This window comes from Callionymus lyra, chromosome 13, assembly GCF_982586985.1.
Source record: "Callionymus lyra chromosome 13, fCalLyr1.hap1.1, whole genome shotgun sequence".
Lineage (NCBI taxonomy): Eukaryota > Metazoa > Chordata > Actinopteri > Syngnathiformes > Callionymidae > Callionymus > Callionymus lyra.
This window is the reverse complement of record NC_141830.1, coordinates 21,947,097-21,973,573: the sequence shown is the minus strand read 5'-3', so window position 1 is coordinate 21,973,573 and position 26,477 is coordinate 21,947,097. Positions and strand designations below refer to the sequence as shown.

Genomic DNA, 26,477 nt, shown 5'->3' with positions numbered 1-26,477 from the left:
TGCGTCAACTTGACTTCTTGAGAGCTACTTCAAGCACAAAAAACACGAAGGCTGAACTCCATCCCTTGATTGCAAAGCAGGCACTTGTTATATGCATATGTGTCATGTAATGAAAGCAGAGGCTTCAGTACATCTGCAATATTGTGTGGATTTTTTTGGTCATTTCCCCTGTGACCTGTGACCTGGAGTTTTCTAGTGCCTTCAACACTATCCAGCCCACTCTGCTCCAGGACAAATCGACACAGATGCATGTGGACCCTGGTCTGGTCTCCTGGATTACGGTTTATCTCACTGATCGACCACAGTATGTCAGGCTGAATGACATCACGTCTGACACTGTGGTGTGCAGTACAGGAGCACCTCAGGGGACAGTACTGGCCCCTCTCCTCTTCACCATCTACACTTCAGACTTCTGCTACAACTCAGAGCTGAGTCTCGTCCAGAAGTATGCTGACGACACTGCTATTGTTGGATGCATCAGAGACAACAGCGAAGACGAGTATAGGAGTCTGATACGTGACTTTGTGGACTGGAGTGAGAGGAACCACTTGCAGCTGAACACCTCAAAGACCAAGGAGCTGGTCTTGGACTTCAGGAGGTCCAGGACAAAGCCACGTCCAGTGTCCATAAGATTTGACGAGGTTGAGATAGTTGACAACTATAAGTACCTCGGCGTGTGGCTGGACAGTAAACTGGTCCTGCAACACAGACCATGTATATAAGAAGGTTCAGAGTAGACTGTACTTTCTGAGGAGGCTTCGATCATTTAACATCTGCAGGAAGCTCCTCTGCATGTTCTACCAGTCTGTGGCGGCCAGTGTCCTGTTCTATGCTGTGTTGGGGTGGAAATGTGTCCAAGAGGAGTGTCAACAGGTTGGACAGGTTGATCAGGAGGTCTGGCTCTGTGGTTGGAATGAAGCTGGACTCACTGGTGACAGTTGCTGAGAGGAGATCACTGAACAAACTACTGTCCATCATGGATGATGACATCATCCTCTGAACACTGTCATCAGTGAGCAGAGAAGCAGAATGAGTGCACGAATGCTCCTACCCAGGTGCAAAACAAAAAGACTCAAGGACTCATTCATTCCTCGTGTTATTAAATTGTAATAAATATTACTTACTTACTTACTTACTTACAATTCTGAGTTCGGGGGCAGGAGTGGAGTGAGAGTATCATGATGTTCTGTTCTATGTTAGTCTTTGTATCCTTTGTCTTTGTTATTTTTCTTTGATCTATGTTCTTTTTTTTATCTTTAGACTTAGATTGTATCATCTTGTTCTTTCTCTTTATTTCTCTTTGTTCTTATTTTATTTTCATTTATTTTTTTATGAAAAATTGTTGTATTACTGTGTCTAATTGGAAAAAAACAATTTCAATAAAGTTCTACCTAACCTTACCTAACCTTGGTCATGTCAGACGGTTCATTGAACTGGCTTTAATGATACAGAGAACCTGCTTGATGTTTGAGACAAGGTCATTGAACCAGAGCAAACATTGAACCACCGCTAACATTGAACCAGAGCAAACATTGAACCACCGCTAACATTGAACCAGAGCAAACATTGAACCACCACTAACATTGAACCACCGCTAACATTGAACAAAGCTAACATGGAACCATAGCTAACAAGGAACCACAGTTAACATTGAACCACAGCTAACATTGAACCACCGCTAACATTGAACACAGCTAGCATGGAACCATAGCTAACATTATACCATAGCTAACATGGAACCATGGCTAACATGGAAACACGGCTAACATTGAACCACAGCTAACATTGAATCACTGCTAGCATTGGACCATAGCTAACATGGTACCATAGCTAACATGGAACCATAGCTAACATGGTACCATAGCTAACATGGAACCATAGCTAACATGGAACCATAGCTAACATGGAACCATAGCTAACATGGTACCATAGCTAACATGGAACCATAGCTAACATGGAATCATAGCTAACATGGAATCACAGCTAACATTGAACCATAGCTAACATGGTACTATAGCTAACATGGAACCATAGCTAACATGGTACCATAGCTAACATGGAACCATAGCTAACATTGAACCATTGCTAACATGGAACCATAGCTAACATGGAACCACAGCTAACATGGAACCACGCTAACAATGAACCACAGCTAACATGGAACCACAGCTAACATGGAAACAGCGCTAACATTAAACCACAGCTAACATTGAACCATAGCTAACATTAAACCATAACTAACATTGAACCATAGCTAACATTGTATTATAGCTAACATGGAACCATAGCTAACATGGTACCATAGCTAACATGGTACCATAGCTAACATGGAACCATTGCTAACATGGAACCATAGCTAACATGGAACCACAGCTAATATGGAACCACGCTAACAATGAACCACAGCTAACATTGAACCATAGCTAACATGGAACCACCGCTAAAATTAAACCACAGCTAACATTAAACCATAACTAACATTGAACCACCGCTAACATTGAACCACAGCTAACATTAAACCACAGCTAACATTGAACCACCGCTAACATTGAACCACAGCTAACATGGAAACACAGTTAACATTTTACCACAGCTAACATTGAACCACCGCTAACATGGAACCACCGCTAACATGGAACCACCGCTAACATTGAATCACCGCTAACATGGAACCACCGCTAACATGGAACCAAAGCTAACATTGAAACACCGCAAACATTGAACCATAGCTAACATTGAACCATAATTAGGATTGAACCATAACTAACATGGCACCATAGCTAACATTGAACCATAGCTAACATGGAACCATGCTAACACTGAACCACAGCTAACATTGAACCACCGCTAACATTAACATTAATCAACATCTACACCTGCTCCGGACCATGTGTAAGTAAGTAACAGTTATTTGTGAAGCCCTTTCTAGACCAGGGTCACAAAGCGCTTGAAGAATCATCGGAGCGCTGCTGAACATGTTGCAGAATTTCTGTGAGAGCTTCAAGATAATTTTGAGTCTCGCAGCTATTGTTTAGCAGCCGCTGTCTGGCTGTTGAGTGATTCAGCGCTTCCTGTGATATAACGCCACGCTGCTTTATGCAAGACTTAATTTGCTGTATCAAAACAAGGTTTCATGCAGTGGGAGGATAATGGAAATCTTTTTATTTGACCAACAAAGGTCTTGAGATTTCCACAACAAAAGGCACATATTGAAATAGCCCATTGATTAAACTTTAATTTATTCTTTTCGAGGCTCCATCAGATAAATCGTATTTTAGTTAAGTTTAAGTTATCTTGTTCACTACAACGTTGGTGACCCACGTGAGAAGTCCAGTAGTAAACAAAGAACTTTGTCTTCAGGCTCACCTACTCCTCGCAGATCCTCATGACTCAAGAGATGCATACACTTCTCAGCCATTGTTTCAGACTTATTTGTTGAATGTTTTCATCACAGGTTTTTAAGGCATATACTGCCACAGAATCAGTGGATCTCAACTGTTCAAAAGAGGGTCGCGTCTGTTTATCCAAAAAAAAAAGTTATCTATAAATAATTGAACATTTTTTACTTCAAAAATACTTTGACCTGATCAGAAGTTAATCCAAATTGCTCTTCAAATACTTACCTTTAGCATTTTTAAAACACTCAACTTCTGAAATATTAATAAAAAAGTTGACCCACTGATTTAAATGACCTAACTGAACATTTGTATTGAAACGTATCATAAACTTTAGCGATTGCATCATAAGTTTGAAGGAATGTTTGTCCATGTTTGGTGTGTTACTCTTCCCATGTTGACACCACAAATCTTCGGACACAAAAACAAACAGCCACAGAAATAATAAAAATAAATTCAATATATTAAACAAAGCGTTATAGTCCCAACAACAATTGTAGTTTAATAAAAGATAACAAATGGATAAAGAATAACTGTCACTAATTAACTTTATAACAAAATAAATGTAGGTTATTTTGGTAGAACACAAATAATATAAAATATTAGTATTGAAATGAAGAACTAAATAGTTTTATAGTATTATTATTTCAAATAATTATCATTAAAGTCATAAGAAATTGTCCTTCCACATAAAATAAAAGCAGATTATGAATGAATTAAAAAATAATAAAACAAAATGAATGCGTTACACTGCTATATATAAATAAATAAAACATTTATTTTTGAAAAACCTTCACTACGATACAAATATAAAGTTAAACTAGTGATAATTCAAAAGTAAAGATGGTGGTTTCAAACAGTCTTTGATGAGCGGTGGGTTATGGGGGGAGACGACAGCAGCCGTGACAGAGACTCAGCAGCTGTTCCTTCTCCACATCATTAGATCCACAGTGTTTTATTAATATGATATATTCTGGAGTGCGGCCCACAGCCGCCGCTGCCTCCGCTCGTGGACGACCGCCAGCGTTTGTCGCTTTGAACGGAGGATAATGCTGCTGCAGACAAGCTGTCCCTTAACGCATCTTATCTTTAGAACCGAAACAAAAAGACGAGACCGCCCACACACGTGTCATTTCCCCTGCTTCATGGCAAACGCAGGAGGTCGACTTTAGATCGTTCTACCGTACAAACTCTTTCTTTTTCTTTTCAAAACATGAGAGTGGAATCATTGGAACTATTCACTCACTTGTGTGTTGTGTGGTTGTTTATTGTAAATGTCTGCCATGTTATAATGTTGGAAAAAGGTTGTGTTTTTCTCATTGAAATACAATAGAACTTATTTGTAGCACATTTGTAACAGTTCACCAGCTATTAAACAAAATATAAACCCAGATGGCGACTATAAAACCGACTTTATACATGTATAAATGTAATCACCATTAACCAAGCTGTTTCATATCTACACTTCACTGTCTCGCCTGCAGTTGATTCAGAACTCTGCAGCCAGAAGAACTCACATTTCTCCGATCCTGAAAACTCTTCACTGGCTGCCAGTTTCTTTCAGGATCAACTTTAAAATTCTGGTTCTTACCTTCAGATCTATTCATGGTCAGACCTTCCATCAGTGATCTGATCCAGACTTATACCCCAGCTCGGGCTCCAAGGTCTGTGGATCAGAATCTACTGATGGTTCCTGAACACGTTTCAGGACCAGAGGAGAGAAATCCTTCCAGACTGTTGCTCCTAAGCTTTGGAACGATCTCTGTGTTTGATGATCTACTGACTCCTTTAAGAAACATCTTAAGACACTTTTATTTGTGTTTTTCCTTGATTCTCTGAGACTCATGTGTTGGTCTTGGTGTTATCTTGACCTTTTAAGCATATATTTTATTGTAAGTAAGTAAGTAAGTAATATTAATTTATATAGCGCTTTTCTAGACCAGGGTCACAAAGCGCTTTAACAATCAAAACCATACTCAAAACAGTACATACTTCAAAGATCAAGACAACACCGAGAACAACACAGGAGTTCGAGAAATTCAAGGAAAAGCCTGAACAAATAGAAACGTCTTAAGATGTTTCTTAAAGGAGTCAGTAGACTCCATCAAGCGCAAAGAGAGAGGAAGATTGTTCCAAAGCTTAGGAGCAACAGCCTGAAAAGATTTCTCTCCTCTGGTCCTGAGCCGTGTGCGTGGAACCATAAGTAGATTCTGATCCACAGACCTCAGAGACCGAGCTGGGGTGTAAGGCTGGATCAGATCAGTGATGTAAGGAGGAGCCTGACCATGAATAGCTCTGAAAGTAAGAACCAGAATTTTAAAGTTGATCCTGAAAGAAACTGGAAGCCAGTGAAGAGTTTTAAGGATCGGAGAAATGTGAGTTCTCCTACTTGAGCGGGTCAGAATTCTCGCTGCAGAGTTCTGAATCAACTGCAGACGAGACACATCCTTCTTGTTAAGACATGAAAACAAACTGTTACAATAGTCCAGACGAGAAGAAACAAACGCATGGATTACAAGCTCCAGATCATGTTGTGACAACATTTTCCTAAGTTTAGAGATTTTTCTCAGTTGAAGGAAACAGTTTCTGGTCAGTTTTCTGCAGTGTTGAACAAGAGACATGTCTTTATCAAATACAACACCCAGGTTTCTCAGGCTCAGTTTGACAGACTGACCTAAGTCACCCAAGTACTGACTCAACCCTGGAATCTTATCATCAGGAGCAATCACCAGAGTTTCAGTTTTGTCCACATTAAGCTGTAAAGTGTTTTCACTCAGCCATTGTTTGATTTCTAGCAAACAATTGACTAAGCTGTTCAGCCTTTGGGGCTCAGTTGGGTCAAAAGAGCAGTAGAGCTGGATGTCATCAGCAAAAATGTGATAAGAAACATCTGGAAATCTCTGAATGATTTTACCGAGGGGAATCAAGTACAGCAAAAACAATAAAGGACCCAGAACAGAACCTTGAGGGACTCCACACAACAGATCTGCCGATTCAGACCTCATTTGATTGGCAGATACACTAAAACTGCGCCCAGAAAGGTAAGATTAGAACCATTCTAACACAGACCCAGACAGTCCCACTTCATCCCTTAGTCTTCTCAGCAGGATCTGGTGATCAACTGTGTCAAAGGCTGACGACAGATCCAAGAGAACCAGAACAGTGAATTTACCAGAGTCAGCCGACATCATGATGTCACTGGACACTTTCAATAAAGCTGTCTCCGTAGAGTGATGTTTACGGAAGCCAGACTGAAACTTCTCATGGATGTCGCTTTGATCCAGGAACAAAGACAGCTGCTCGGACACCACCTTCTCCAAGATCTTGGACAAGAAAGGGAGCTTAGAAATAGGCCTGAAATTACTGAGGTCAGTTGGGTCTAAGCCTGGTTTTTTGAGCAGAGGCTCCACAATGGCATGTTTAAATGCATTGGGAAAAACCCCTGTGGAAAGGGAGAGGTTCACCATATTGGTAACCCAGGGGCCAATTACATCAAATACTTTGATAAAAAGCCTACAAGGAAGGACGTCATCTGAGCAAGAGGAGGGTTTCATCTTGTTCACTAGTGCTGAAATATCACCCAAAGATACAGCAGTGAAGGATGACCAAGAGGAGGAGATGGGCTCAGAGACAGTAGGGGTTCCCAACAAAGGGGGAGAGATTTTCTCTTTGATCAATTTAATTTTGTCAATGAAAAATCTCAACAATGCATTGCTGTCAGCTTCACAGAAGACCGGCGTGATTTGAGGAGCAGGAGACACGAGAGAATTAATCGTGTCAAACAAAACTTTGGGGTTTTTCCTATTTGCTGCTACCAGTTTTCTGATGTTATCAGATCTAGCAGTTTCTACCATCTCATTGTAAGAAGTCAACAGATCCCTGAGGTGAAGTCTGTGCACCTCAAGTTTAGTAGACTTCCAGAGACGCTCAGTCTTTCGACAAAGTCTCTTCAGACTCAGGAGATCTTCATTTGTCCAAGGGCACCGTTTTTTCTGAATTTTCAAGTTCGATTTAACAGGTGCCACTTGATCCAGTATTTCAACACAATGATCAGTGTAACAGTGAATCAAACTGTCCACGTCTGTGCAGTCATCAAAGGAAAGACGGTCAAACATAGCAGAAAAACTGTCTGCAGTATCGGCTGAGATGACACGCCTCTGAGACCTAACTTTCAAAGGCTTAGGTTCAGGGATGAAGTCCAGGTTGAACAAGACAAGAGAATGATCACTCAGATGGACATCATGTACAGATACATTAGAAATGTTCAGGCCAAGAGTAAAAACTAAGTCTAAAATGTGGCCTTTTTCATGAGTGGGTTCAGAAACATGTTGCTCAAAATTAAAGGCTTCAGTTAAAGTTAAAAGTTCTTTAGCAGAACAAGATGTGACGTCATCAACATGAAGATTAAAGGCTCCAAGAATAAGAACAGATTCCATCTGAATAATGGAAGATAAGAAGTCACTAAAGTCTTTCAAGAACACCGCTGCAGGACCAGGCGGACGGTAGATTGACACACAATAGAAAGGTCTTGTAGAACCAACCAAGATCATCTGAGACTCAAAAGAAGTGAATTCCTGTGTCTGAATCACTTTGCAAGAACAACTCTCCCTAAAAACAGTAGCAAGACCTCCTCCACGACCAGAGAGGCGAGGCTTCCCCAGAACAGCGCTCCCTACTGGACAGAGTTCGTTCAGATGAATAAACTCTTCCTCTCTCTGCCAAGTCTCAGAAAGACATAATAAATCCAAATTAACTCTTGTGAAAAGATCATTAAGAATAAAGGATTTATTAGTAATGGAGCGAACATTAAGAAGTCCCACATTCAGCACCGATGACGTCACTGACGACGCTGCGTCACTGACAGGCGCGCAGAGCGGGATCTTTTGAAGCGAACAGCGGTCACGTGGGTACCAGCTGTCACTGAAGTTCAACTCGGTTGTAAAAGTCGAATTAAAGAGAGGAAATGAAAAAATCTTACCACCTTTCGTTGAGGTCTGGACAGACGGCAGCGCTGATGTGTCGTCACACACAGTGAGAGGGATGTCGATCAAACATCGATGACGTTCGATGACGTCAGAGTTGTTCCGAGCGATCGCAACTGCACGTCTCATCCTGACCTGTACTCCAGCCCGACTCGATCCCTTGTGGAAATCGCCCGATACTCGAGAGATCAAACGATATTCCACAGAGTCCGAGTCGATGAGAAGCGGAGCCGGAAACACGTCCACCGGACGTTGGTAACTGTCGCGAGTGAAGTCCTCCATCGACTCTCTGATGTTGAGAAGAGCATCACGATCATAGATCCGAGATGCTTGAGACATATCTTAAGTGATATGAGCATAATATCCGGACAAGTAGTCGTTAAAACGACTGTTTTTGGCAATTATTGCAGGAGCTTACGTTTCAAGCAGCCGATCAAAGGCTCACCGGAAGCGGAAGTGATTGGAGATTGTTTTGATTGTTTAAGCGCTTTGTGACCCTGGTCTAGAAAAGCACTCTACAAATATTACTTACTTACTTACACTATTTGTCTCTGACACAAGAACCAGAACTCTCCCTGAAGGTGTCTCTCCTCCACACCTGCTCCGAGGTTCTCTTGTGTAAGGTAAGGTAAGGTAAGGTAAAACTTTATTGACTTGTGATGCGTCACTATCGCTAGAACGTCAGCGATGGACAGAATATGTGGACATTGATGTCGTCGCCGTCTCCTCAGATTCATGTTGTGAGGATCTTACATTAAGTCAGCATTGTGTTCTGACCCAGCGTGGGAGCGTCTCTAAAAATAGTCCAGCGTTATCGGGGGCTCCAGCGAGAAGATGTGAGCGCAGGCTCGGCACTGGCAGCAAATATTGAACGGAAAACTTGGCTCAGACTGAAATGTTGCTGAAAGTTTTGTCTCTTTTTTCTTTCTTTTTTTTTAACGTTGAATAATCTCTGTCCCTCCAGATCGAGGAGATCGTCACTCGGATCCAGCACGAGACCGAGGGAGTTCAGATAAGAACGGTCAAGAGCTTCATGACGAAGATCCCCAGCGTGGTCACCGGTGAGTTTGTCCTCTTTTGTGTTGCATCGTTCAACACAAAACCTGGTCATTTTGAAAGAAAGTCATTATTTATGTGATGACGGTATTTCATAGTAAGACAAAAAATAGAAGTTAAGCATCATCACCATGACAACCTACTGTTAAAAATAACAAACGTAAAATGTCATATGTATAAATAGTGAAAATGTACAACTTAAAATGTATGTTATGTGTGTCAGAAACATCAGGACCAACTGTTTTCTTAGAATAATCTGTTCTCTTTTAGAGTTATAGACAAAAATGTTTGTTCATTTTAATGTAGCGACTGGAGCTCAGTTGTCTTCGTCTACATCTTAACTTATCAGCAGATTAATAAAAAAACATAAATAACTTCAATTTGAAACTTACAAACATTTTTCAATTCACCGATAGTTTTTAGAAAATATTGTGTTAGTGATTAAAGAAATTTTTATTTTGAATAATAAAGAAAAATCAATCTCCATATTCGTCATTTTAGCGTAGAAACTTTTGAGTCAAATGCTGACGCACTCAAAAGATCCAAATCCTTGATACGAATGTTGAGAAACAAGTTTAAAGAAAAAAAGGAAAACAATTTCACTGATTAATGCAACAATCGTACTGAGGATTTGAACCCACAACCCTAACGATGTGAACGGCGTCATAAAGAAGTCGCCGGCGGTAAAAGTAGGAGGACGACACATGACTCAAGGTTTAGAGACGAGGATGTGTTCGCAGACACAATGAGTAATGCAGTCCTCCTACTGTCGAGGTGCCCTTAAGCAAGGCAATCAACCCCCGACTGCTTGAGAAGAGCGGCAGCTGTAGGTGGCCAAATAGTGAGTCACTGGGGAGAGTCGACTCTGGGATGGAAATAACTGTGAAGCAGTGGTCACGTGATCAGCCCGGACCAGAGAGCGCTGAAGGCCGTTAGCAGCAGGAAACGACATCACTCGATACGGAGAACGTCGATAAACACAATTACGACATGAGCGGATGGATGTTAGCGGCCGACGGCCGCGCAATAATGAATGATGGGAAATTAAACCACGGCTCCCCGGAGGTCCTTTAAGTTGTCGCCGTTCTCTAATCGGCTTTAGCAGAGCCAAGCGAGCTCCGGTTCTGAATGTTCTCCGACCCCCGCAGGCACCGACATCGTCCAGTGGCTGATGAAGAATCTGGGCCTCGAAGATCCAGGTGGGTTTTTGTCGTGTTCGCCCTCGGAATGGAGCGTGTCGTGATCTCTGCTCGTGCTCTGCAGCCGAGGCCATGCACATCGGGAGTCTGGTGGCGGCTCAGGGCTACTTCTTCCCCATCTCTGACCACGTTCTCTCCCTCAAGGACGACGGCACCTTCTACCGCTTCCAGGTGAGGCCATGAAGGTCAACACTTTAATGACAACATGTTGATAAAGACACAGGGAGTCCCTGACTGTCTCTGACACACTTCTGCACTTACTCTTAGTATTTTGAGCGCAGAAGAATTAGCAGAGTGTAAAAATGTAGTGTGCAATGAGCACTCAAATGGCCAGAAAATTGAGTGTGGATAGATGGACACTTTCCATCGACCGCCATCTTAGTGACGTAGATGACGCTAAACTGAAGCTACGTCACTGACGACGAGTCTTCGTAGCAGATATCGACGTAAATGTCACGAGAAAAGACTGATTTTACCACATCACAACAACACAACAATAATAACACAATGAAACACAACTTAATAACTTGTTTCAATTGGTGAAAAGTGCTGTCAAGTGTCGGTCATAGTGTTTCAATGGTTGATCAGTGTTAAAAAGTAGTAGAAGAAGAGTCGAGTCATTTCCTGTAAGTGTGTAGCAGCAGAGTTTGATTTGAGACAGTACTACCCTGTTGAAATTTACAACATTGTAATGTAAAGCAGTGAACTCTGAGAAGTGAGTGATTTGGGACACAGGCCCTGACAGAACGTTTCAAGTCAAATATCCAGGGTTTTGTTGTTTTTGTGATTCTGTGATTCTCTTAGTCCCAACACATCCACCTCTTTTTCTGATTAAAAAAAAAAAAATTATAAAATGGTAAGTGAGGAAAAATGTGATATTGTAAAGAAAAAAGATTTTGAAAACAAGTTTATCATATAAAATTGTGGATGAAGAAACAAATTGAATCTCTTAAAAACGTCTGCAAGAGAAATAAATAAGAAATAAAACCTCAAACCTGAAGAATCCTGTCACATGGTTAAACCGACTGTGAGGCTTCACGATGCTTCATTGATACTGAATAATTCCACACATTGTTAAACTCTCTGTGAAGCTTCACGATGCTCTATTGATACTGAATAATTTGACACATTTTTAAACTCTCTGTGAGGCTTCACAATGCTTCATTGATACTGAATATATCCACACATTGTTAAACTCTGTGAAGCTTCACAATGCTTCATTGATATTGAATAATTTGACACATTTTTAAACTCTCTGTGAGGCTTCACGATGCTTCATTGATACTGAATAATTCCACACATTGTTAAACTCTGTGAAGCTTCACGATGCTTCATTGATACTGAATAATTCCACACATTGTTAAACTCTGTAAGGCTTCACAATACTTCATTGATACTGAATAATTCGACGCATTGTTAAACTCTGTGAAGCTTCAATGTGCTTCATTGATACTGAATAATTTGACACATTGTTAACCTTTTTGTGAAGCTTCACGATGCTTCATTGATACTGAATAATTCCACACATTGTTAAACTCTCTGTGAAGCTTCACGATGCTTCATTGATACTGAATAATTCCACACATTGTTAAACTCTCTGTGAAGCTTCACAATGCTTCATTGATACTGAATAATTCACCACATTGTTAAACTCTCTGTGAAGCTTCACTATGCTTCATTGATACTGAATAATTCGACACATTGTTAAACTCTCTGTGAAGCTTCACAATGCTTCATTGATACTGAATAATTCACCACATTGTTAAACTCTCTGTGAAGCTTCACTATGCTTCATTGATACTGAATAATTCCACACATTGTTAAACTCTGTGAAGCTTCATGATGCTTCATTGATACTGAATAATTCCACACATTGTTAAACTCTCTGTGAAGCTTCACTATGCTTCATTGATACTGAATAATTCGACACATTGTTAAACTCTCTGTGAAGCTTCACAATGCTTCATTGATACTGAATAATTCACCACATTGTTAAACTCTCTGTGAAGCTTCACTATGCTTCATTGATACTGAATAATTCGACACATTGTTAAACTCTCTGTGAAGCTTCACAATGCTTCATTGATACTGAATAATTCACCACATTGTTAAACTCTCTGTGAAGCTTCACTATGCTTCATTGATACTGAATAATTCCACACATTGTTAAACTCTGTGAAGCTTCATGATACTTCATTGATACTGAATAATTCAACAGATTGTTAAACTCTCTGTGAGGCTTCAGGATGCTTCATTGATACTGAATAATTTGACGCATTGTTAAACTCTGTGAAGCTTCAATGTGCTTCATTGATACTGAATAATTTGACACATTGTTAACCTTTTTGTGAAGCTTCACGATGCTTCATTGATACTGAATAATTCCACACATTGTTAAACTCTCTGTTAAGCTTCACGATGCTTCATTGATACTGAATAATTCCACACATTGTTAAACTCTCTGTGAAGCTTCACTATGCTTCATTGATACTGAATAATTCGACACATTGTTAAACTCTCTGTGAAGCTTCACAATGCTTCATTGATACTGAATAATTCACCACATTGTTAAACTCTCTGTGAAGCTTCACTATGCTTCATTGATACTGAATAATTCCACACATTGTTAAACTCTGTGAAGCTTCATGATACTTCATTGATACTGAATAATTCGACAGATTGTTAAACTCTCTGTGAGGCTTCACGATGCTTCATTGATACTGAATAATTCGACGCATTGTTAAACTCTGTGAAGCTTCAATGTGCTTCATTGATACTGAATAATTTGACACATTGTTAACCTTTTTGTGAAGCTTCACGATGCTTCATTGATACTGAATAATTCCACACATTGTTAAACTCTCTGTGAAGCTTCACTATGCTTCATTGATACTGAATAATTCGACACATTGTTAAACTCTCTGTGAAGCTTCACAATGCTTCATTGATACTGAATAATTCACCACATTGTTAAACTCTCTGTGAAGCTTCACTATGCTTCATTGATACTGAATAATTCCACACATTGTTAAACTCTGTGAAGCTTCATGATACTTCATTGATACTGAATAATTCGACAGATTGTTAAACTCTCTGTGAGGCTTCACGATGCTTCATTGATACTGAATAATTCGATGCATTGTTAAACTCTGTGAAGCTTCAATGTGCTTCATTGATACTGAATAATTTGACACATTGTTAACCTTTTTGTGAAGCTTCACGATGCTTCATTGATACTGAATAATTCCACACATTGTTAAACTCTCTGTGAAGCTTAACTATGCTTCATTGATACTGAATAATTCGACACATTGTTAAACTCTCTGTGAAGCTTCACAATGCTTCATTGATACTGAATAATTCACCACATTGTTAAACTCTCTGTGAAGCTTCACTATGCTTCATTGATACTGAATAATTCCACACATTGTTAAACTCTGTGAAGCTTCATGATACTTCATTGATACTGAATAATTCGACAGATTGTTAAACTCTCTGTGAGGCTTCACAATGCTTCATTGATACTGAATAATTCCACACATTGTTAAACTCTGTGAAGCTTCACGATGCTTCATTGATACTGAATAATTCCACACATTGTTAAACTCTGTGAAGCTTCACGATGACTCGTCTACGTTGAAGAATCTTCTGTTAATTCTTCTAACTTCTGCTTCTGTCACGTCAGGCTCCGTATTTCTGGCCCTCGAACTGCTGGGAGCCCGAGAACACAGATTATGGTAAACTAGTCTTTCTTCTGCACTTGATCAGAGATGGTTAAAGTTAAAGTTAGTTGTGTCTTTATAATAATGTGCGTGAACACGACCAGGGATGAGTCAAAGCCCTTCAGTTCCTCTCAAGGTCTTGTCGTCACTTCTCCCTGCAGCCATTTACCTGTGCAAGCGCACCATGCAGAACAAGACTCGGCTGGAGTTGGCAGATTACGAGGCGGTGAGTGTTGTGATGTTGATGTGTTGAATGTCAATGTGTTTGTTCATCTACTTGTTGTATGTGCACGTGTTCTACAGACGTGTGTGTGTGTTAATGTCCATTTGTTTGTGTGAGTGTACATATGTGTGTGTCTGCATATGTACATAAATGTACATATGACATATGTGTGCCAAGTGTTTGTACAAAGGTGTGAGAGTTGTGTATTTACATGCATGAGTTGCGTGTACATGCATGCTTGTGGTTATGTGTACATACAGGTGTGTGAGTGTTATGTGTACTTACATTTTTAGTTGTGTGAACAAAGAGATTATGAGATGTGTGTAAGGTATGTATACAAACATATGTGTTAGTTGTGTTTATAAACGTGTGTTGGTCATGTGTACTTGTGTGTTAGTTGAGAGTATATGTGTTTTAGTTGTGTGTACATGTGTGTTAGTTGTGTGTTAGTTGTGTGTGAGTTGTGTGTACATGTGTGTTAGTCTGTGTATGTTTGTTAGTTGTGTCTACAAATGTGTGTTGATCATGTGTACTTGTGTGTTACTTGTGTGTATAAACGTGTATTGGTCATGTGTACTTGTGTGTTGGTTGTGTGATAGTTGTGTGTATAAATGTGTGTTGGTCATGTGTGTTGGTCATGTGTACATGTGTGTTAGTCGTGTGTTGGTTGTGTGATAGTTCTGTGTGTATAAACCTGTGTTGGTTGTGCGATAGTTCTGTGTGTATAAACCTGTGTTGGTTGTGTGTACCTGTGTGTTGGTCATGTGTACTTGTTTGTTAGTTGTGTGTATAAACGTGTGTTGGTCATTTGAACCTGTGTGTTGGTCCTGTGTACTTGTGTGTTAGTTGTGTGTATAAACGTGTGTTGGTCATTTGTACCTGTGTGTTGGTCCTGTGTACTTGTGTGTTGGTTGTGTGATAGTTGTGTGTATAAAAGTGTGTTGGTCATTTCTACCTGTGTGTTGGTCATGTGTAATTGTTTGTTAGTTGTGTGTATAAACGTGTGTTGGTCATGTGTGTTAGTTGTGTGTTAGTTGTGTGATCTACTGTGATGTTCACCAGGAGAACCTGGCGCGGCTGCAGCGAGCGTTTGCCAGGAAGTGGGAGTTCATCTACATGCAAGCTGAAGCTCAGGTCAAGTAAGTGTGTTCTGTTGTCATAGCAACGCTCATAAGCTGGTGTCACTCACACTTTCTGACAAAGAGTCATTTCCTGACCGTGACACCCGGTGACGAGTCCAGGTCCGGTTCCACTGAGCCCAGTTAGTCATGAGGAGTGTGGTTCTGATTCTGGTTCAGCTCTTCATGGTTTGAGCTGGTGATCACTCTGTCAGGGACAAAACCTCTGAGCGGTTCTGATCCGTCTGCAGGATCGACAGGAAGAAGGACAAGACGGAGCGGAAGATTCTGGACAGTCAGGAGCGGGCCTTCTGGGACGTGCACAGACCGGTGGTGAGAAAACTTGTACTTCCTCTCTCTGGTCAGAACCTGGAGCGTGTGTTGGTTCTGTGCAGCCCGGCTGTGTCAACACCACGGAGATGGACATCAGGAAGTGCAGACGCATGAAGAACCCTCACCGGGTCAAGAAGGTACTGATCGCTCGTCCACCATCTTGTTAACGTTTGAACATGTTTTCAATGATTAGCAGTGTTTTTACTTCAGTGAAAAATATACTTAAAAATATATGTTTTACATTAAATTACAAGTTACTATTATTATCATGTACTTTTATATACTTTCACCTTTTATTGTGGCACAAAGTCTCTTCTACTATAGACACACAACTCACACACATGTACACATACCTTACACACAAGTATAGACACACAACTCACACACATGTACACATACCTTACACACAAGTATAGACACACAACTCACACACATGTACACATACCTTACACACTAGTATAGACACACAACTCACACACATGTACACATACCTTACACACAACCCACACACATGTACACATAGCTTACACACATGTATATACACACACCTTACACATTTGTACACAGCTCATACATATGTACACACGACTAACACACATGTTTTACACATACCTTACACACATGTATACTGTATACACACACATACACAATATTTTCATCTAAATAATTCATGTGTTTAATTACAATAGTTTACATTTTTAGCAGGTAAGGGATTCAACATCTGAATGCTTTTATTTTGAAGTCAAAGAGGAAAGCGTTTCCAGTCAAAATTTTTGTTCATTTGTCACAAAATAACAATTTGTGTGTGTGTGTATTAGTCTGTGTACGGCCTGTCGGACGAGGGGTCCCAGTGTCAGAGTCCGGCTCACACCCCGTCACACCAGTGCCGGAAAGGCACCAAAGAGGACGTAGAGAAGGAGGTGAGTGAGGTGAAGAAGAGGGTGCAGGCAGGGTGGGAGCCTTCCTCTGAATGGTGCCCTTATTTTGAAAAACATCCATGGCTCCCGTGTGTCTCCTGCAGATGTTGTTCCTCAACGCGCAGCTCGACCGTCACTGCATGAAGATGTCCAAAGTGGCCGAGAGGTTAGTGAAGTGTTGGTGTCGCTGTCCGTGGTTCTGAACCGACTCTCCTCAGTCTCATCGGCTACACGGAGCAGTTCACCGAGTACGACCCCTTTCTGACGCCCCACGACCCGCCCAACCCCTGGACCAGTGACGACCCGGCGTCCTGGGACGTGGAGAGCAGGCGAGTCCACGGGCGTCTCCTCGAGACATTGACGAAGAAAACAAAATAAACCGAATCTTCTTCCTCGTCCTCGCAGTAAAGAGCCGAGTCAGCAGCGAGTCAGGAAGTGGGGGTTCTCCCTGGAGGAGGCCCTGAAGGACCCGGCGGGTCGGGACCTGTTCCTCAAGTTCCTGGAGTCGGAGTTCAGCTCTGAAAACCTGCGGTGAGCAACGGAGCGTCGTGTCTGAACCACACATGGCGAGGGATGACGGAGTGTTGTCCGCCGCAGGTTCTGGCTGGCGGTCCAGGACCTGAAGAAGGTGCCGCAGCAGGAAGTGGCCAAGCGCGCCAACGAGATCTGGGCGGAGTTCCTGGCCGAGGGGGCGCCAAACCCCATCAACCTGGACTCGCACAGCTACGAGCGCACCAGTCAGAACCTGAAGGACCCGGGCCACTACAGCTACGAGGACGCGCAGGTGAGAAGACCAGGTCCTTGGTCCCGGGAGGGCCCCAGGTTCTGAGCGTCTCTGCTCTCCCTCAGGACCACATCTACAAGCTGATGAAGAGCGACAGCTACGCCCGGTTCCTGAGATCCAACGTGTACCAGGACCTGCTGACGGCCCGCAAGAAGGTACAGTGACTTTGGACTTCCTGTCAGTTCTAAACCTTGAAACGACCCGCGGGACCAAAGTTCTCTTCGTTGCAGCCGGAGACGGAGCAGGGGCGACGGACTTCCCTGGAGAAGTTCACTCGCAGCGTGGTGAGTCTTGAGATTCTTACTCTGTTTTTGTCCGTTAGTGACGCCATAGTTTCTCTGTTGCAACACTGACTGATTGTGTAATGGCTCCATCTGCTGGACAGTGTGGTTTATATTTTATTGAACCGTTTATTTCGATAAATTCCCTGTGATACAGAAACTTAAGTGAGATTTTCAAAATAAAACTTTATCTAATAGAAATTTCAAATTTTTCTTTACGATACCTCCCTTCCCCTCAGCTACCATTTTAACAGTGCAAAACTATCTTTTATTGTAATATTATTTCATGATATTCTACATTTTTGAACAGTGTCGACACTGGCTGGTGCTGTAGCTCCTCCTATAATAACCGTAGAAATGTCTGTGATTTTATAATGTATTTTTATTTAACATCACGTTTCAATAATGTTTTTTATGTCGTTTAAAATGTGAATAGAGCCCTTGTGTTGTTGAATACGTTCACATATCTACATATATCAAAGCATCACCCGTGTGTATGTGAATGGCTCCATCTGCCGGACACGTCGCCTCACTGCAGCGGTAAAGCGTCTTCTGTCCCCGCAGGGCAAGTCTCTGACGGGGAAGCGTCTGACGGGCCTCATGCAGTCCTCCTGACGCCCCCAGCGGTGAGGACCCGCTGAGGCGGGGTGAGGAGCTTCACTTACTGCCCACCAGGACTGCGAGCATGCAATAAGTCACGTCGAGGACGTCTCAGGAGGGATTTTTGAACTTGGAACGTACGAGTAGATTAATGACGTAGCGTGACGGACGTTTGCGGTCACTTCTGAACATTCCTCTGGAGCCATGTTTACAGACCCGGGCGCGTCTGCACCTCATGTAAAGAGTTCAATAAAGAATGCACAGCTTGTCTCGCCGTGACGTCATGACATCCCCTGGTGGACATCAGCCGTAAGTGCAAGTTCAACTTAGAAAGAAAAGACGTGACGAAGGTTATGAAAGAGTATAATTGTTGTAACATCTTCAAACCATGCAGTTTCAAACAGGTCCTGGTGAGTTTTAGGGGAAACAGGAAGTTGTGTGACTTGACAGGAAGTGCTGATTCCACTGTAAACATGATGATTGCACCGGTGGAGCTGCTGCTCCTGGAAACCATTGTGACGTCACTGTGACGTGAACGCTGTTGTGCGGGCGAGTCAGGCAGCCGGGCAGGACTGCGGCTGGACGCCTTTGATCTCCAGGGCCTTGTTGAACTGGACCTCCAGGGTCTTGGCAGCTTTGGTGATCCTCAGGTTCCTCATGCAGCCTCTGAACGAGCGGCTGCTGGAGAGCGCCGCCTGGTGGACGCCGTCTGGAAGTGCAGGAGCACGAGTGAGTTTGATTTGTTCCACTGGTCAAGAAGACTGACCCGCTACACCTTCTGCAGTCTTAGAGGAGCTGATCCTCATCATAACACATCAAGTCATTTAAGACCATAATCATAACTTCTACTCTCTTAGCAGGCGGGTCAAACTCGAGGTCTGTGGGCCTCTCTTTTGCTGAAGTACCTTATTTTCTGGACTCAAGTGCACCTAAAATCTTCTTGAAAGTTAACAGCGCCTGTAACTGGTGTCATGTAGTAATTCTGGTTGTGATCACGGACCTCAAACTCATTTGTGGTACATGCTGCTCAAGATCTGTCTAAAAGATCCTTTGTAGGTTTAGAAGTAATACTTCATATCTTTAGTAGTATTACTTCGAAGGTAAAGTAGTAATACTTCGCAAGGTTTAGTAGAATTACTTTGAAGGTTTAGTAGTAATACTTTACAAAGCTCCTTATTATATTACTTCGCAAGGCTTAGTAGTATTACTTCTAAGATTTAGGAGTAATACTTTGCAAGGTTTAGGAGTATTTCTTCGGATGGCTCAGTAGTATTACTCTGAAGCTTCATAGGTACACACTCAATGCTCCCTACAGTTCAAAGAAAACAGTAATAAACTTCCATTACTTGCACCACAAATCCCATAATGCAACAGCCCTTTAAACTTCCTGTTCAAACTAGTTTCTGAACATCTGAGGACCACGAAGCTTGATCCTCCTCAAGTCTCTAAGCGAGGTCTAAGTGAGACCATCAGACCTCTGAACCGTGAGTAGAACTCAGACCTGGGTGTCCCCCCACGTAGATGGGGTCGTTGGTGTCGCAGGTGTTGGAGCGAGGACTGGGACTCTCGGCCTGACTCTTGATCCCGTCCACCAGCAGCTCGGCTCGGTGGCGCAGCTTGTTGAGCGTGACCTCGTGCCAGTGGCCGTCACAGAAGTCGTCGCCCTCGTGCTGCGCCGTGAAGCGTCCGGCGCCGTTGTCCACGCTGAACAGGAGCTGAGAGACGGACGCGGGTCAGGTGTGTTCGAGGCCTCGACGGAGGGTCGCTCACCTTCCCCTGGACCAGCTCCAGACCCAGACCGTCGTTGCCACGGTTGCTGACGGCCAGGAGGACTCCGTTGGTGCGAGTGGTTCTGAACTCCAGCGAGATGGAGACATCGAGTCCGATCCTGTACGTGGACACTGAAGAGAAACGCATCGGGTGAGTAGTGACGAGAATCTGGCCGTATGTCTCATGATAGAGGGGCAACGACATATCGTGATACTGTAGTAACAAGTATATATGTGTAGTATTGACGAGTACTTGACTCTAGTGTTGCAGAATCTACAGACCACATGACTCTTGACGAATTCGTAACTGATTTCATTCGTTTTAAAACCAAAAATACTTCCAAACATCAGCTTTAAAAGCTACTGGAATCACTGTATCCTCTCGTCCTAAGTCATTGCAGAGATCTAGCTGTGGCGGACGTAATGACTGCTGCCATCTAGTGGCTGGAGGTTGAATTGATCAACACAAAAAAAGACAGGAATATATTTGCATGTTAATTGTAAATACAAATATTATTAAACACACTTTATTGAAATATAAACAAGAACTATGATGAAAATGACATTTTATTTGCAAGGAAAATAAAAATATTGATTTTTGTTTAAATATACAGTTCTTTTGAACATTGATTCATGAAAACACTTTCTTGCACTCACCAGCTTTCAAGTATCCAGTTCCATCAAAGTAGGTTCCGCTCTCTGTGGCGCTGAAGCAACTTCCCACCATGTGATGGGAACCCGGCGCCGCCATGTCCAGCTTGAAGTCCTCCAGGATGGACTCGGTCCGCCCTGATGATGATGATGATGATTGATGATGATGAGAGACCGTCATGACCCCATTCAAGCCCAGCAGGTCAAGACTCACCTGGTCCGGAGGGCGCGAGGGAGACCGCCCCTCCCACCATCTTCATGCCGCGCATGCAGCCGTTGATGCTGTACAGGATCTACAACACAAGTTAGACACACGAGTCCACGCTACTGTTCCTGGATCCGGTCCAACTCACAGGTCCGATCCTCTTGGACGTGTAGTTCTGAGGCAGCCCACCCACGTAGACCACGCCCACCACGTCCAGCAGGCCGGCCTGGAGCAGCAGAGACAACGGTGAGTGACAGACCATCATAGAGACTGACGAGAACACGCACCGTCTTCGGGGAGATCATCTGCTTGCTGTAGCGTCCGTCCACCAGCAGGACGGCGCGTTGTTTCATCCTGTTCACGCGGATCTGAGAGACATTTGAATCATTGATTCTTGTGTTGATGAAACTGAAGGAACATTATTTAAGTGTCTCTTAACTTCTGATGTTTGATTGACAGGGAATTATCTCAGTGACATCGGGATATTCAATCAATATTTAAACTTTAAATGTATTTTATTGAAATTTGGTTGTTTGCACAACCACGTATCACGTATATAAATTTTATTAATTCAATTTATTAATGTCTATATTTAAAGTTTGAATTCGTTTTTTAAAATAATTGTATTCTTAAATCGTTAAAATATTTTCTAAATATTTTCTTTTGCACAAAGAGTTTGAAATTCTACTTCCAATAATTTTTTCTAATTCTTAAGACTTTTAAATTCAATATAAAGTGTTGCTATAATGGTGTCACCAGATGGATCCACATGATCGAACCTTCAGCCAATCATGTGATGCACAGACGATCCCCTGACGACGCAGAAGCACTGGCGCGTCAATAATGAATCTGTCGTCACATGCTCATCTGTGCATCACATGATTGGCTGAAAGTTCTCTCATGTAGATCGGTACAATGTGAAACTATTATAGCGACACTTTATATTGTATTCAAAAAAGGCTACGAATTCAAAGATATTGCATTTAGAAAATAATTGACTTATTCTTAGACACTGACTACTTACATTATTCAAATGATCGATATTTGCGTTCAACTCAAATTAAATTTTGTTTGGCGCCCTCTCCTGGACGAAGATAGACAACGACTTGCTTTATTTATTTATTCCTCTCACCTTGTGCCACATGCCGTCGTTGATGGACAGGGGGACACATCCGGACGTGTTCCCGTGACCGAGATCGTACCCGAGACACACCTGACCGCTCTTGATCTGCAGGTGAAGAAGAAGAAAGAACGAGGGATTGATGAGAGAAGTTTGTCTTTTGTTTGGTCCAAACTCGACGAGACTCGCCTGGATGGCCACGAAGTCCGCGTGGTTGATCCGGGCCATGTAGAGGACGAGACCGGACTCCTCTCGGGTTCTGAGCTCGAACTCCAGGATCAACCTGAAAGACACGCTGACCGGTTACCACGGCGACCAATCCCACATCAGGACCACAGACGTGAATTTGTTGCTCTGACTTCTCTCGGACTTTGGCGTCGTCGAAGCTGAAGCTCATGTGACTGTTCCGCGTCAGTCCGAACTGGAAGGCCGTGTCCAGGGTTGTGGGTGCGACGGCGGAGGCGCACGAGTCCTGCGGGGTCAGAGTACACACTGTGAGCGCTCCTGCTGCACTTCAACCCGCAGCCTGCAGGTGTCAGTGTTGTCCTACTGAAGAGCTTCATGTTTTAGTTCTTTTCTCCGCAACCGTTTCAGCTCCTCATCACTTCTTCACCTCCTTCCTCCTCCTAGTTCAACCACTTTTCTATAAATATAAGACTTCAATCACATCTTTCACTATCACTATCTCTTCATGCTCTCAAACCCCGTCATAGTATTATCATACCTGTATTTACCTTGCTTAGCAGACACGCCCCCAGCAGAGGAAACATCGCCCTTATTGAGAAGGTGCTCAAAACTATCTTTTTAGTTTGTGGTTTATTTATGTATAAATACCATCATGACATTTAAAGAGCTCCTGAAAAAAAAACATGTTTCAGCCAAAACGGAGAGAAAATGAGTCGTTTGTTGAATCTCTTTATAAGAAACACAACTTGTTAAATGTTACACTTTAGATAATGTTTTTAAACTCCAAGGTTTCATTTAAAACATGTAATCAAACAAGTACTGAAGGAACCTCTGAGTTTATCTGCCGGCGTCTGGGCAGACGTTGTGACGGAGAAGCATGATTTTAAATTTTTTCAATCCTGCCGCAGACACTTCACCGTCCACTCCTCGTGGTCCGGTCTCTGCTCAACATGAACATGAACATGACTCCCATCAAGTATCTGGGCTCCGTCGCTCCTCCAGAGAGTCGGAGAGAGAGAAGGAGTGTGTGTCTTAATCTCCTCTGCTTCCTTGTTCTCTTTCAAGTGAAGACATTCCCGGCACCGTGACCTTGCTTTGTTCCCGCCGACACACACCTCTTATCTTCCTCTGTCCTCGTATCCTCCTCCTCAACCTCCCGCTTTCTTCTCTCCTTTCATTCTCCTCCGTGGAACAAAAGAGGAGACGTCGCTCGCTCAGAAGCTTCTCCGCTTCCCTCTCTTTCGTCTTTCCATTACCGGCAACAAAAGAGGCCGGCGGCTCAGACGAACGCTCGCCACCTTCCTCTTCCTCTTCTCTCCGTCCTACAATCCCTCCATCTCCACAACAATGGCCAGTCACGGCCTTCCCTTTTCAAACCTGCTGCTGGAGGTCGAGCCTATAGAATCCAAAGTCGGAGCTTTCTAGAAGTGCGTGTTCAGATGTTGTCAGGATTGTATCACATGAATAATGAAGGGTTAACAACAAGAACTCTCACATCCGTTTCGTAGTTGTTTATGCTTCAGCGATTAAATTAGAGTTCTGTTTTGACCTTCTCCCTCTAGTGGTCAAACGATCACAATGCATCACATCCCCTTGAAAACAACGAATAAAGATAATCGTCAACGAGCACAGCTGTCAAACTCCATCCATGGATCTACATACGTGCTTTTAAGCTGAACAAAATGATTGGAAACAAGGGGTGCCCCCCCCGTTAGGACCCTTTTGAAACTCCGAGCAAAGTGTCCCAAGAACCCCCTTCTTGACAGGAAGTCTAAGACGAACATGACGTAATTTAAAAGCATATCCTCCATCACATATCACTCGTGTTTTCTTGCTTTCCCGTCCTTCAGTGAAGTCACTTGATCACTAACATCAACTTTTATCACAACCCGTCTAGTATTTATTTCCCTGACGGCTGATTGGTCGCTACAGTACGGTATTTAAATTCTATGTTGCCATGTCAAAAGTGATGACAGCTCTGACTGGTTTGCTGGGCGGCAAAGCTTTACAGAAGCTTTTCAGGTCACTGTTTCTGAGAGGGTTGTTGAGAGGAATGTTACCCAATAGTCAATGTTTGGTTTGCAAGTTCAAAAACATGTCGTTAAATAATTATTGTTCATTTTAAAAAGTAAAAAAGTAATTGGAAACTACCTCACGGATTTAGTTGAAATCTTTTGTCATTTTAACAAATCCTAAAAGGCGACATTTACCGTGTCGTCGCCGGGCGGCACAGCAACAGGCGTGGCAGCAGCAGGCGCCGGTGTAGCCACCTGCGAATGAGTTGAGGTGCGAAGAGGAAGTTAGCAGCCTTGACGACAAACATGAAGAGCATGTGCAGCTTAAACTTTTTAAACATTTCTAAACAGAATCCAAATAGATTTTTTTGGTTTGCGTTAAATCACGGAGTCAGTGTCGGTAAAATGAAGCTTCAATATCACGACATGACTCTGACCCCATCCTCTGTCCACGCTGAGTAATAATCCCTCCGTGTTTACCGCTGAACACTTGATTTACTGCCTGTCATTCCGTTAGCGTCCATGCTAGCTAAGAGAGTGCCGGCTCTTAAAAGAAATGAATGTCAGGCCGAGTTAGCGTAGCGTGTAGCTGCCGCAGGAGTTGAGTTGCTCAAGGCTAAAGGGACGATAAAGAAAAGTTAATGGTCTGTACAAGTAATGTGAGATGGAGCGCTAAGCTAACACCGCGAGGCCACAGCGTTCATCACACACAAACGGGTGTGTGTGTGTGTGTGAGAGAGTGTGTGAGAGTGTGTGTGTGTGAGGCAAAAAGAGAACCTTGAACAGATTCCTAACACACGTCTTTAAAATAATCCATAATACATTCTTAAACGCTCTAATAAAACATAAAAACAAGTCAGCACTGATCATTTCCTGAGAGTCGACTTACAGCAGGGGGCGCTGGTGTTGCAGGTGGAGGCGTCAGGCTGGTGGGTCGGGAGGCCTCCTTCTTCTCCTCCTCCTCCTCCTCCGGCAGAGGAAGCCCGGGAGGTTGTGGGGCGAGATTAGGACACTGACCGATCTCGGCGTTCTCGAAGGATTTGGGTTGTGAGAAGTCGGAGAGACTGTGGAGGCAACAGAAGACGAGACGATGACAAACTGAAGTTCGCTCTGTGGTGTCGTTCTACCGCGTCAGTTCGGACTCATGCAGAGAAGCAGGTTTGTGTCTGGAGAGTCCCACATATCTGGTTGAATCTCTGAGATCACAGTGTAATGTGAAACTCAACAGTGGATGTCAGTCGCTCAGACCGTTGACAGGGTTTAACCTACACAAGAGAGTGAGAGACAACATTCTGACTTTGTGATGTAATAATGAAAAAGTACCAGCAGGTGAAACTATAACCACTTTTTAATCATGTTCTAAATCAGTACTTCTCAACTAAAACTTACTGAGGAAGGATTTAATAACTATTAGCTTTTACATTTTAGTCAAACAGATTAATATATAAACACAATTATATGAATTCTTATTAAAATAACACAACATCCAAGTGTCTTCTGTATCTTGTTGACAGCAAAGACGGAGAGACAAGAATAGAACATGGATTTATGTAAGTATTGTTTAAGTTTAACTCTGTAGTATTACTTCACCAGACTTTGAAGTATTACTCCATCAGACTCTGTAGTATTACTCCACCAGACTCTGTAATATTACTCCACCAGACTCTGTAGTATTACTCCACCAGACTTTGAAGTATTACTCCATCAGACTCTGTAGTATTACTCCACCAGACTCTGCAGTATTACTCCACCAGACTCTGTAGTATTACTCCACCAGACTTTGAAGTATTACTCCACCAGACTCTGCAGTATTACTCTGCCAGACTCTGCAGTATTACTCCACCAGACTTTGAAGTATTACTCCACCAGACTCTGCAGTATTACTCCACCAGACTCTGCAGTAATACTCCACCAGACTTTG

The 26,477-nt window shown here is 42.6% G+C and overlaps 2 protein-coding genes across 4 annotated transcripts in view; one reads left to right on the top strand and one right to left on the bottom strand.

The window, feature by feature from the left end:
- The window catches only part of LOC148067777 (regulator of G protein signaling 6-like), a 66,930-nt gene extending 48,065 nt beyond the window's left edge, over positions 1-18,865 (top strand). Inside the window, exons 4-19 of the mRNA XM_087805322.1 lie at positions 9,342-9,438; positions 10,582-10,632; positions 10,697-10,803; positions 14,318-14,369; positions 14,516-14,580; positions 15,640-15,716; positions 15,947-16,028; positions 16,091-16,165; positions 16,847-16,948; positions 17,050-17,111; positions 17,164-17,274; positions 17,351-17,476; positions 17,543-17,729; positions 17,795-17,884; positions 17,960-18,013; positions 18,575-18,865. Coding sequence (XP_087661448.1) covers positions 9,342-9,438; positions 10,582-10,632; positions 10,697-10,803; positions 14,318-14,369; positions 14,516-14,580; positions 15,640-15,716; positions 15,947-16,028; positions 16,091-16,165; positions 16,847-16,948; positions 17,050-17,111; positions 17,164-17,274; positions 17,351-17,476; positions 17,543-17,729; positions 17,795-17,884; positions 17,960-18,013; positions 18,575-18,625 — 1,389 coding nt within the window. The 3' untranslated portion in view covers positions 18,626-18,865. The remainder of the gene's footprint in view (positions 1-9,341; positions 9,439-10,581; positions 10,633-10,696; positions 10,804-14,317; positions 14,370-14,515; positions 14,581-15,639; positions 15,717-15,946; positions 16,029-16,090; positions 16,166-16,846; positions 16,949-17,049; positions 17,112-17,163; positions 17,275-17,350; positions 17,477-17,542; positions 17,730-17,794; positions 17,885-17,959; positions 18,014-18,574) is intronic.
- Positions 18,866-18,957: 92 nt separating this feature from the next.
- Positions 18,958-26,477, bottom strand: part of lama2 (laminin, alpha 2) — a 158,828-nt gene continuing 151,308 nt past the window's right edge. For all 3 annotated transcript variants that reach the window (XM_087804981.1, XM_087804982.1, XM_087804983.1), the window contains 12 exons: positions 25,446-25,620; positions 24,752-24,811; positions 22,715-22,827; positions 22,545-22,638; positions 22,368-22,463; positions 21,523-21,603; positions 21,384-21,461; positions 21,245-21,323; positions 21,037-21,168; positions 20,381-20,511; positions 20,112-20,325; positions 18,958-19,319 (listed from right to left, as the gene is read on the bottom strand). In XM_087804981.1, the coding sequence (XP_087661107.1) occupies positions 19,165-19,319; positions 20,112-20,325; positions 20,381-20,511; positions 21,037-21,168; positions 21,245-21,323; positions 21,384-21,461; positions 21,523-21,603; positions 22,368-22,463; positions 22,545-22,638; positions 22,715-22,827; positions 24,752-24,811; positions 25,446-25,620 (1,408 nt within the window). In that variant the 3' untranslated portion in view covers positions 18,958-19,164. The remainder of the gene's footprint in view (positions 19,320-20,111; positions 20,326-20,380; positions 20,512-21,036; positions 21,169-21,244; positions 21,324-21,383; positions 21,462-21,522; positions 21,604-22,367; positions 22,464-22,544; positions 22,639-22,714; positions 22,828-24,751; positions 24,812-25,445; positions 25,621-26,477) is intronic.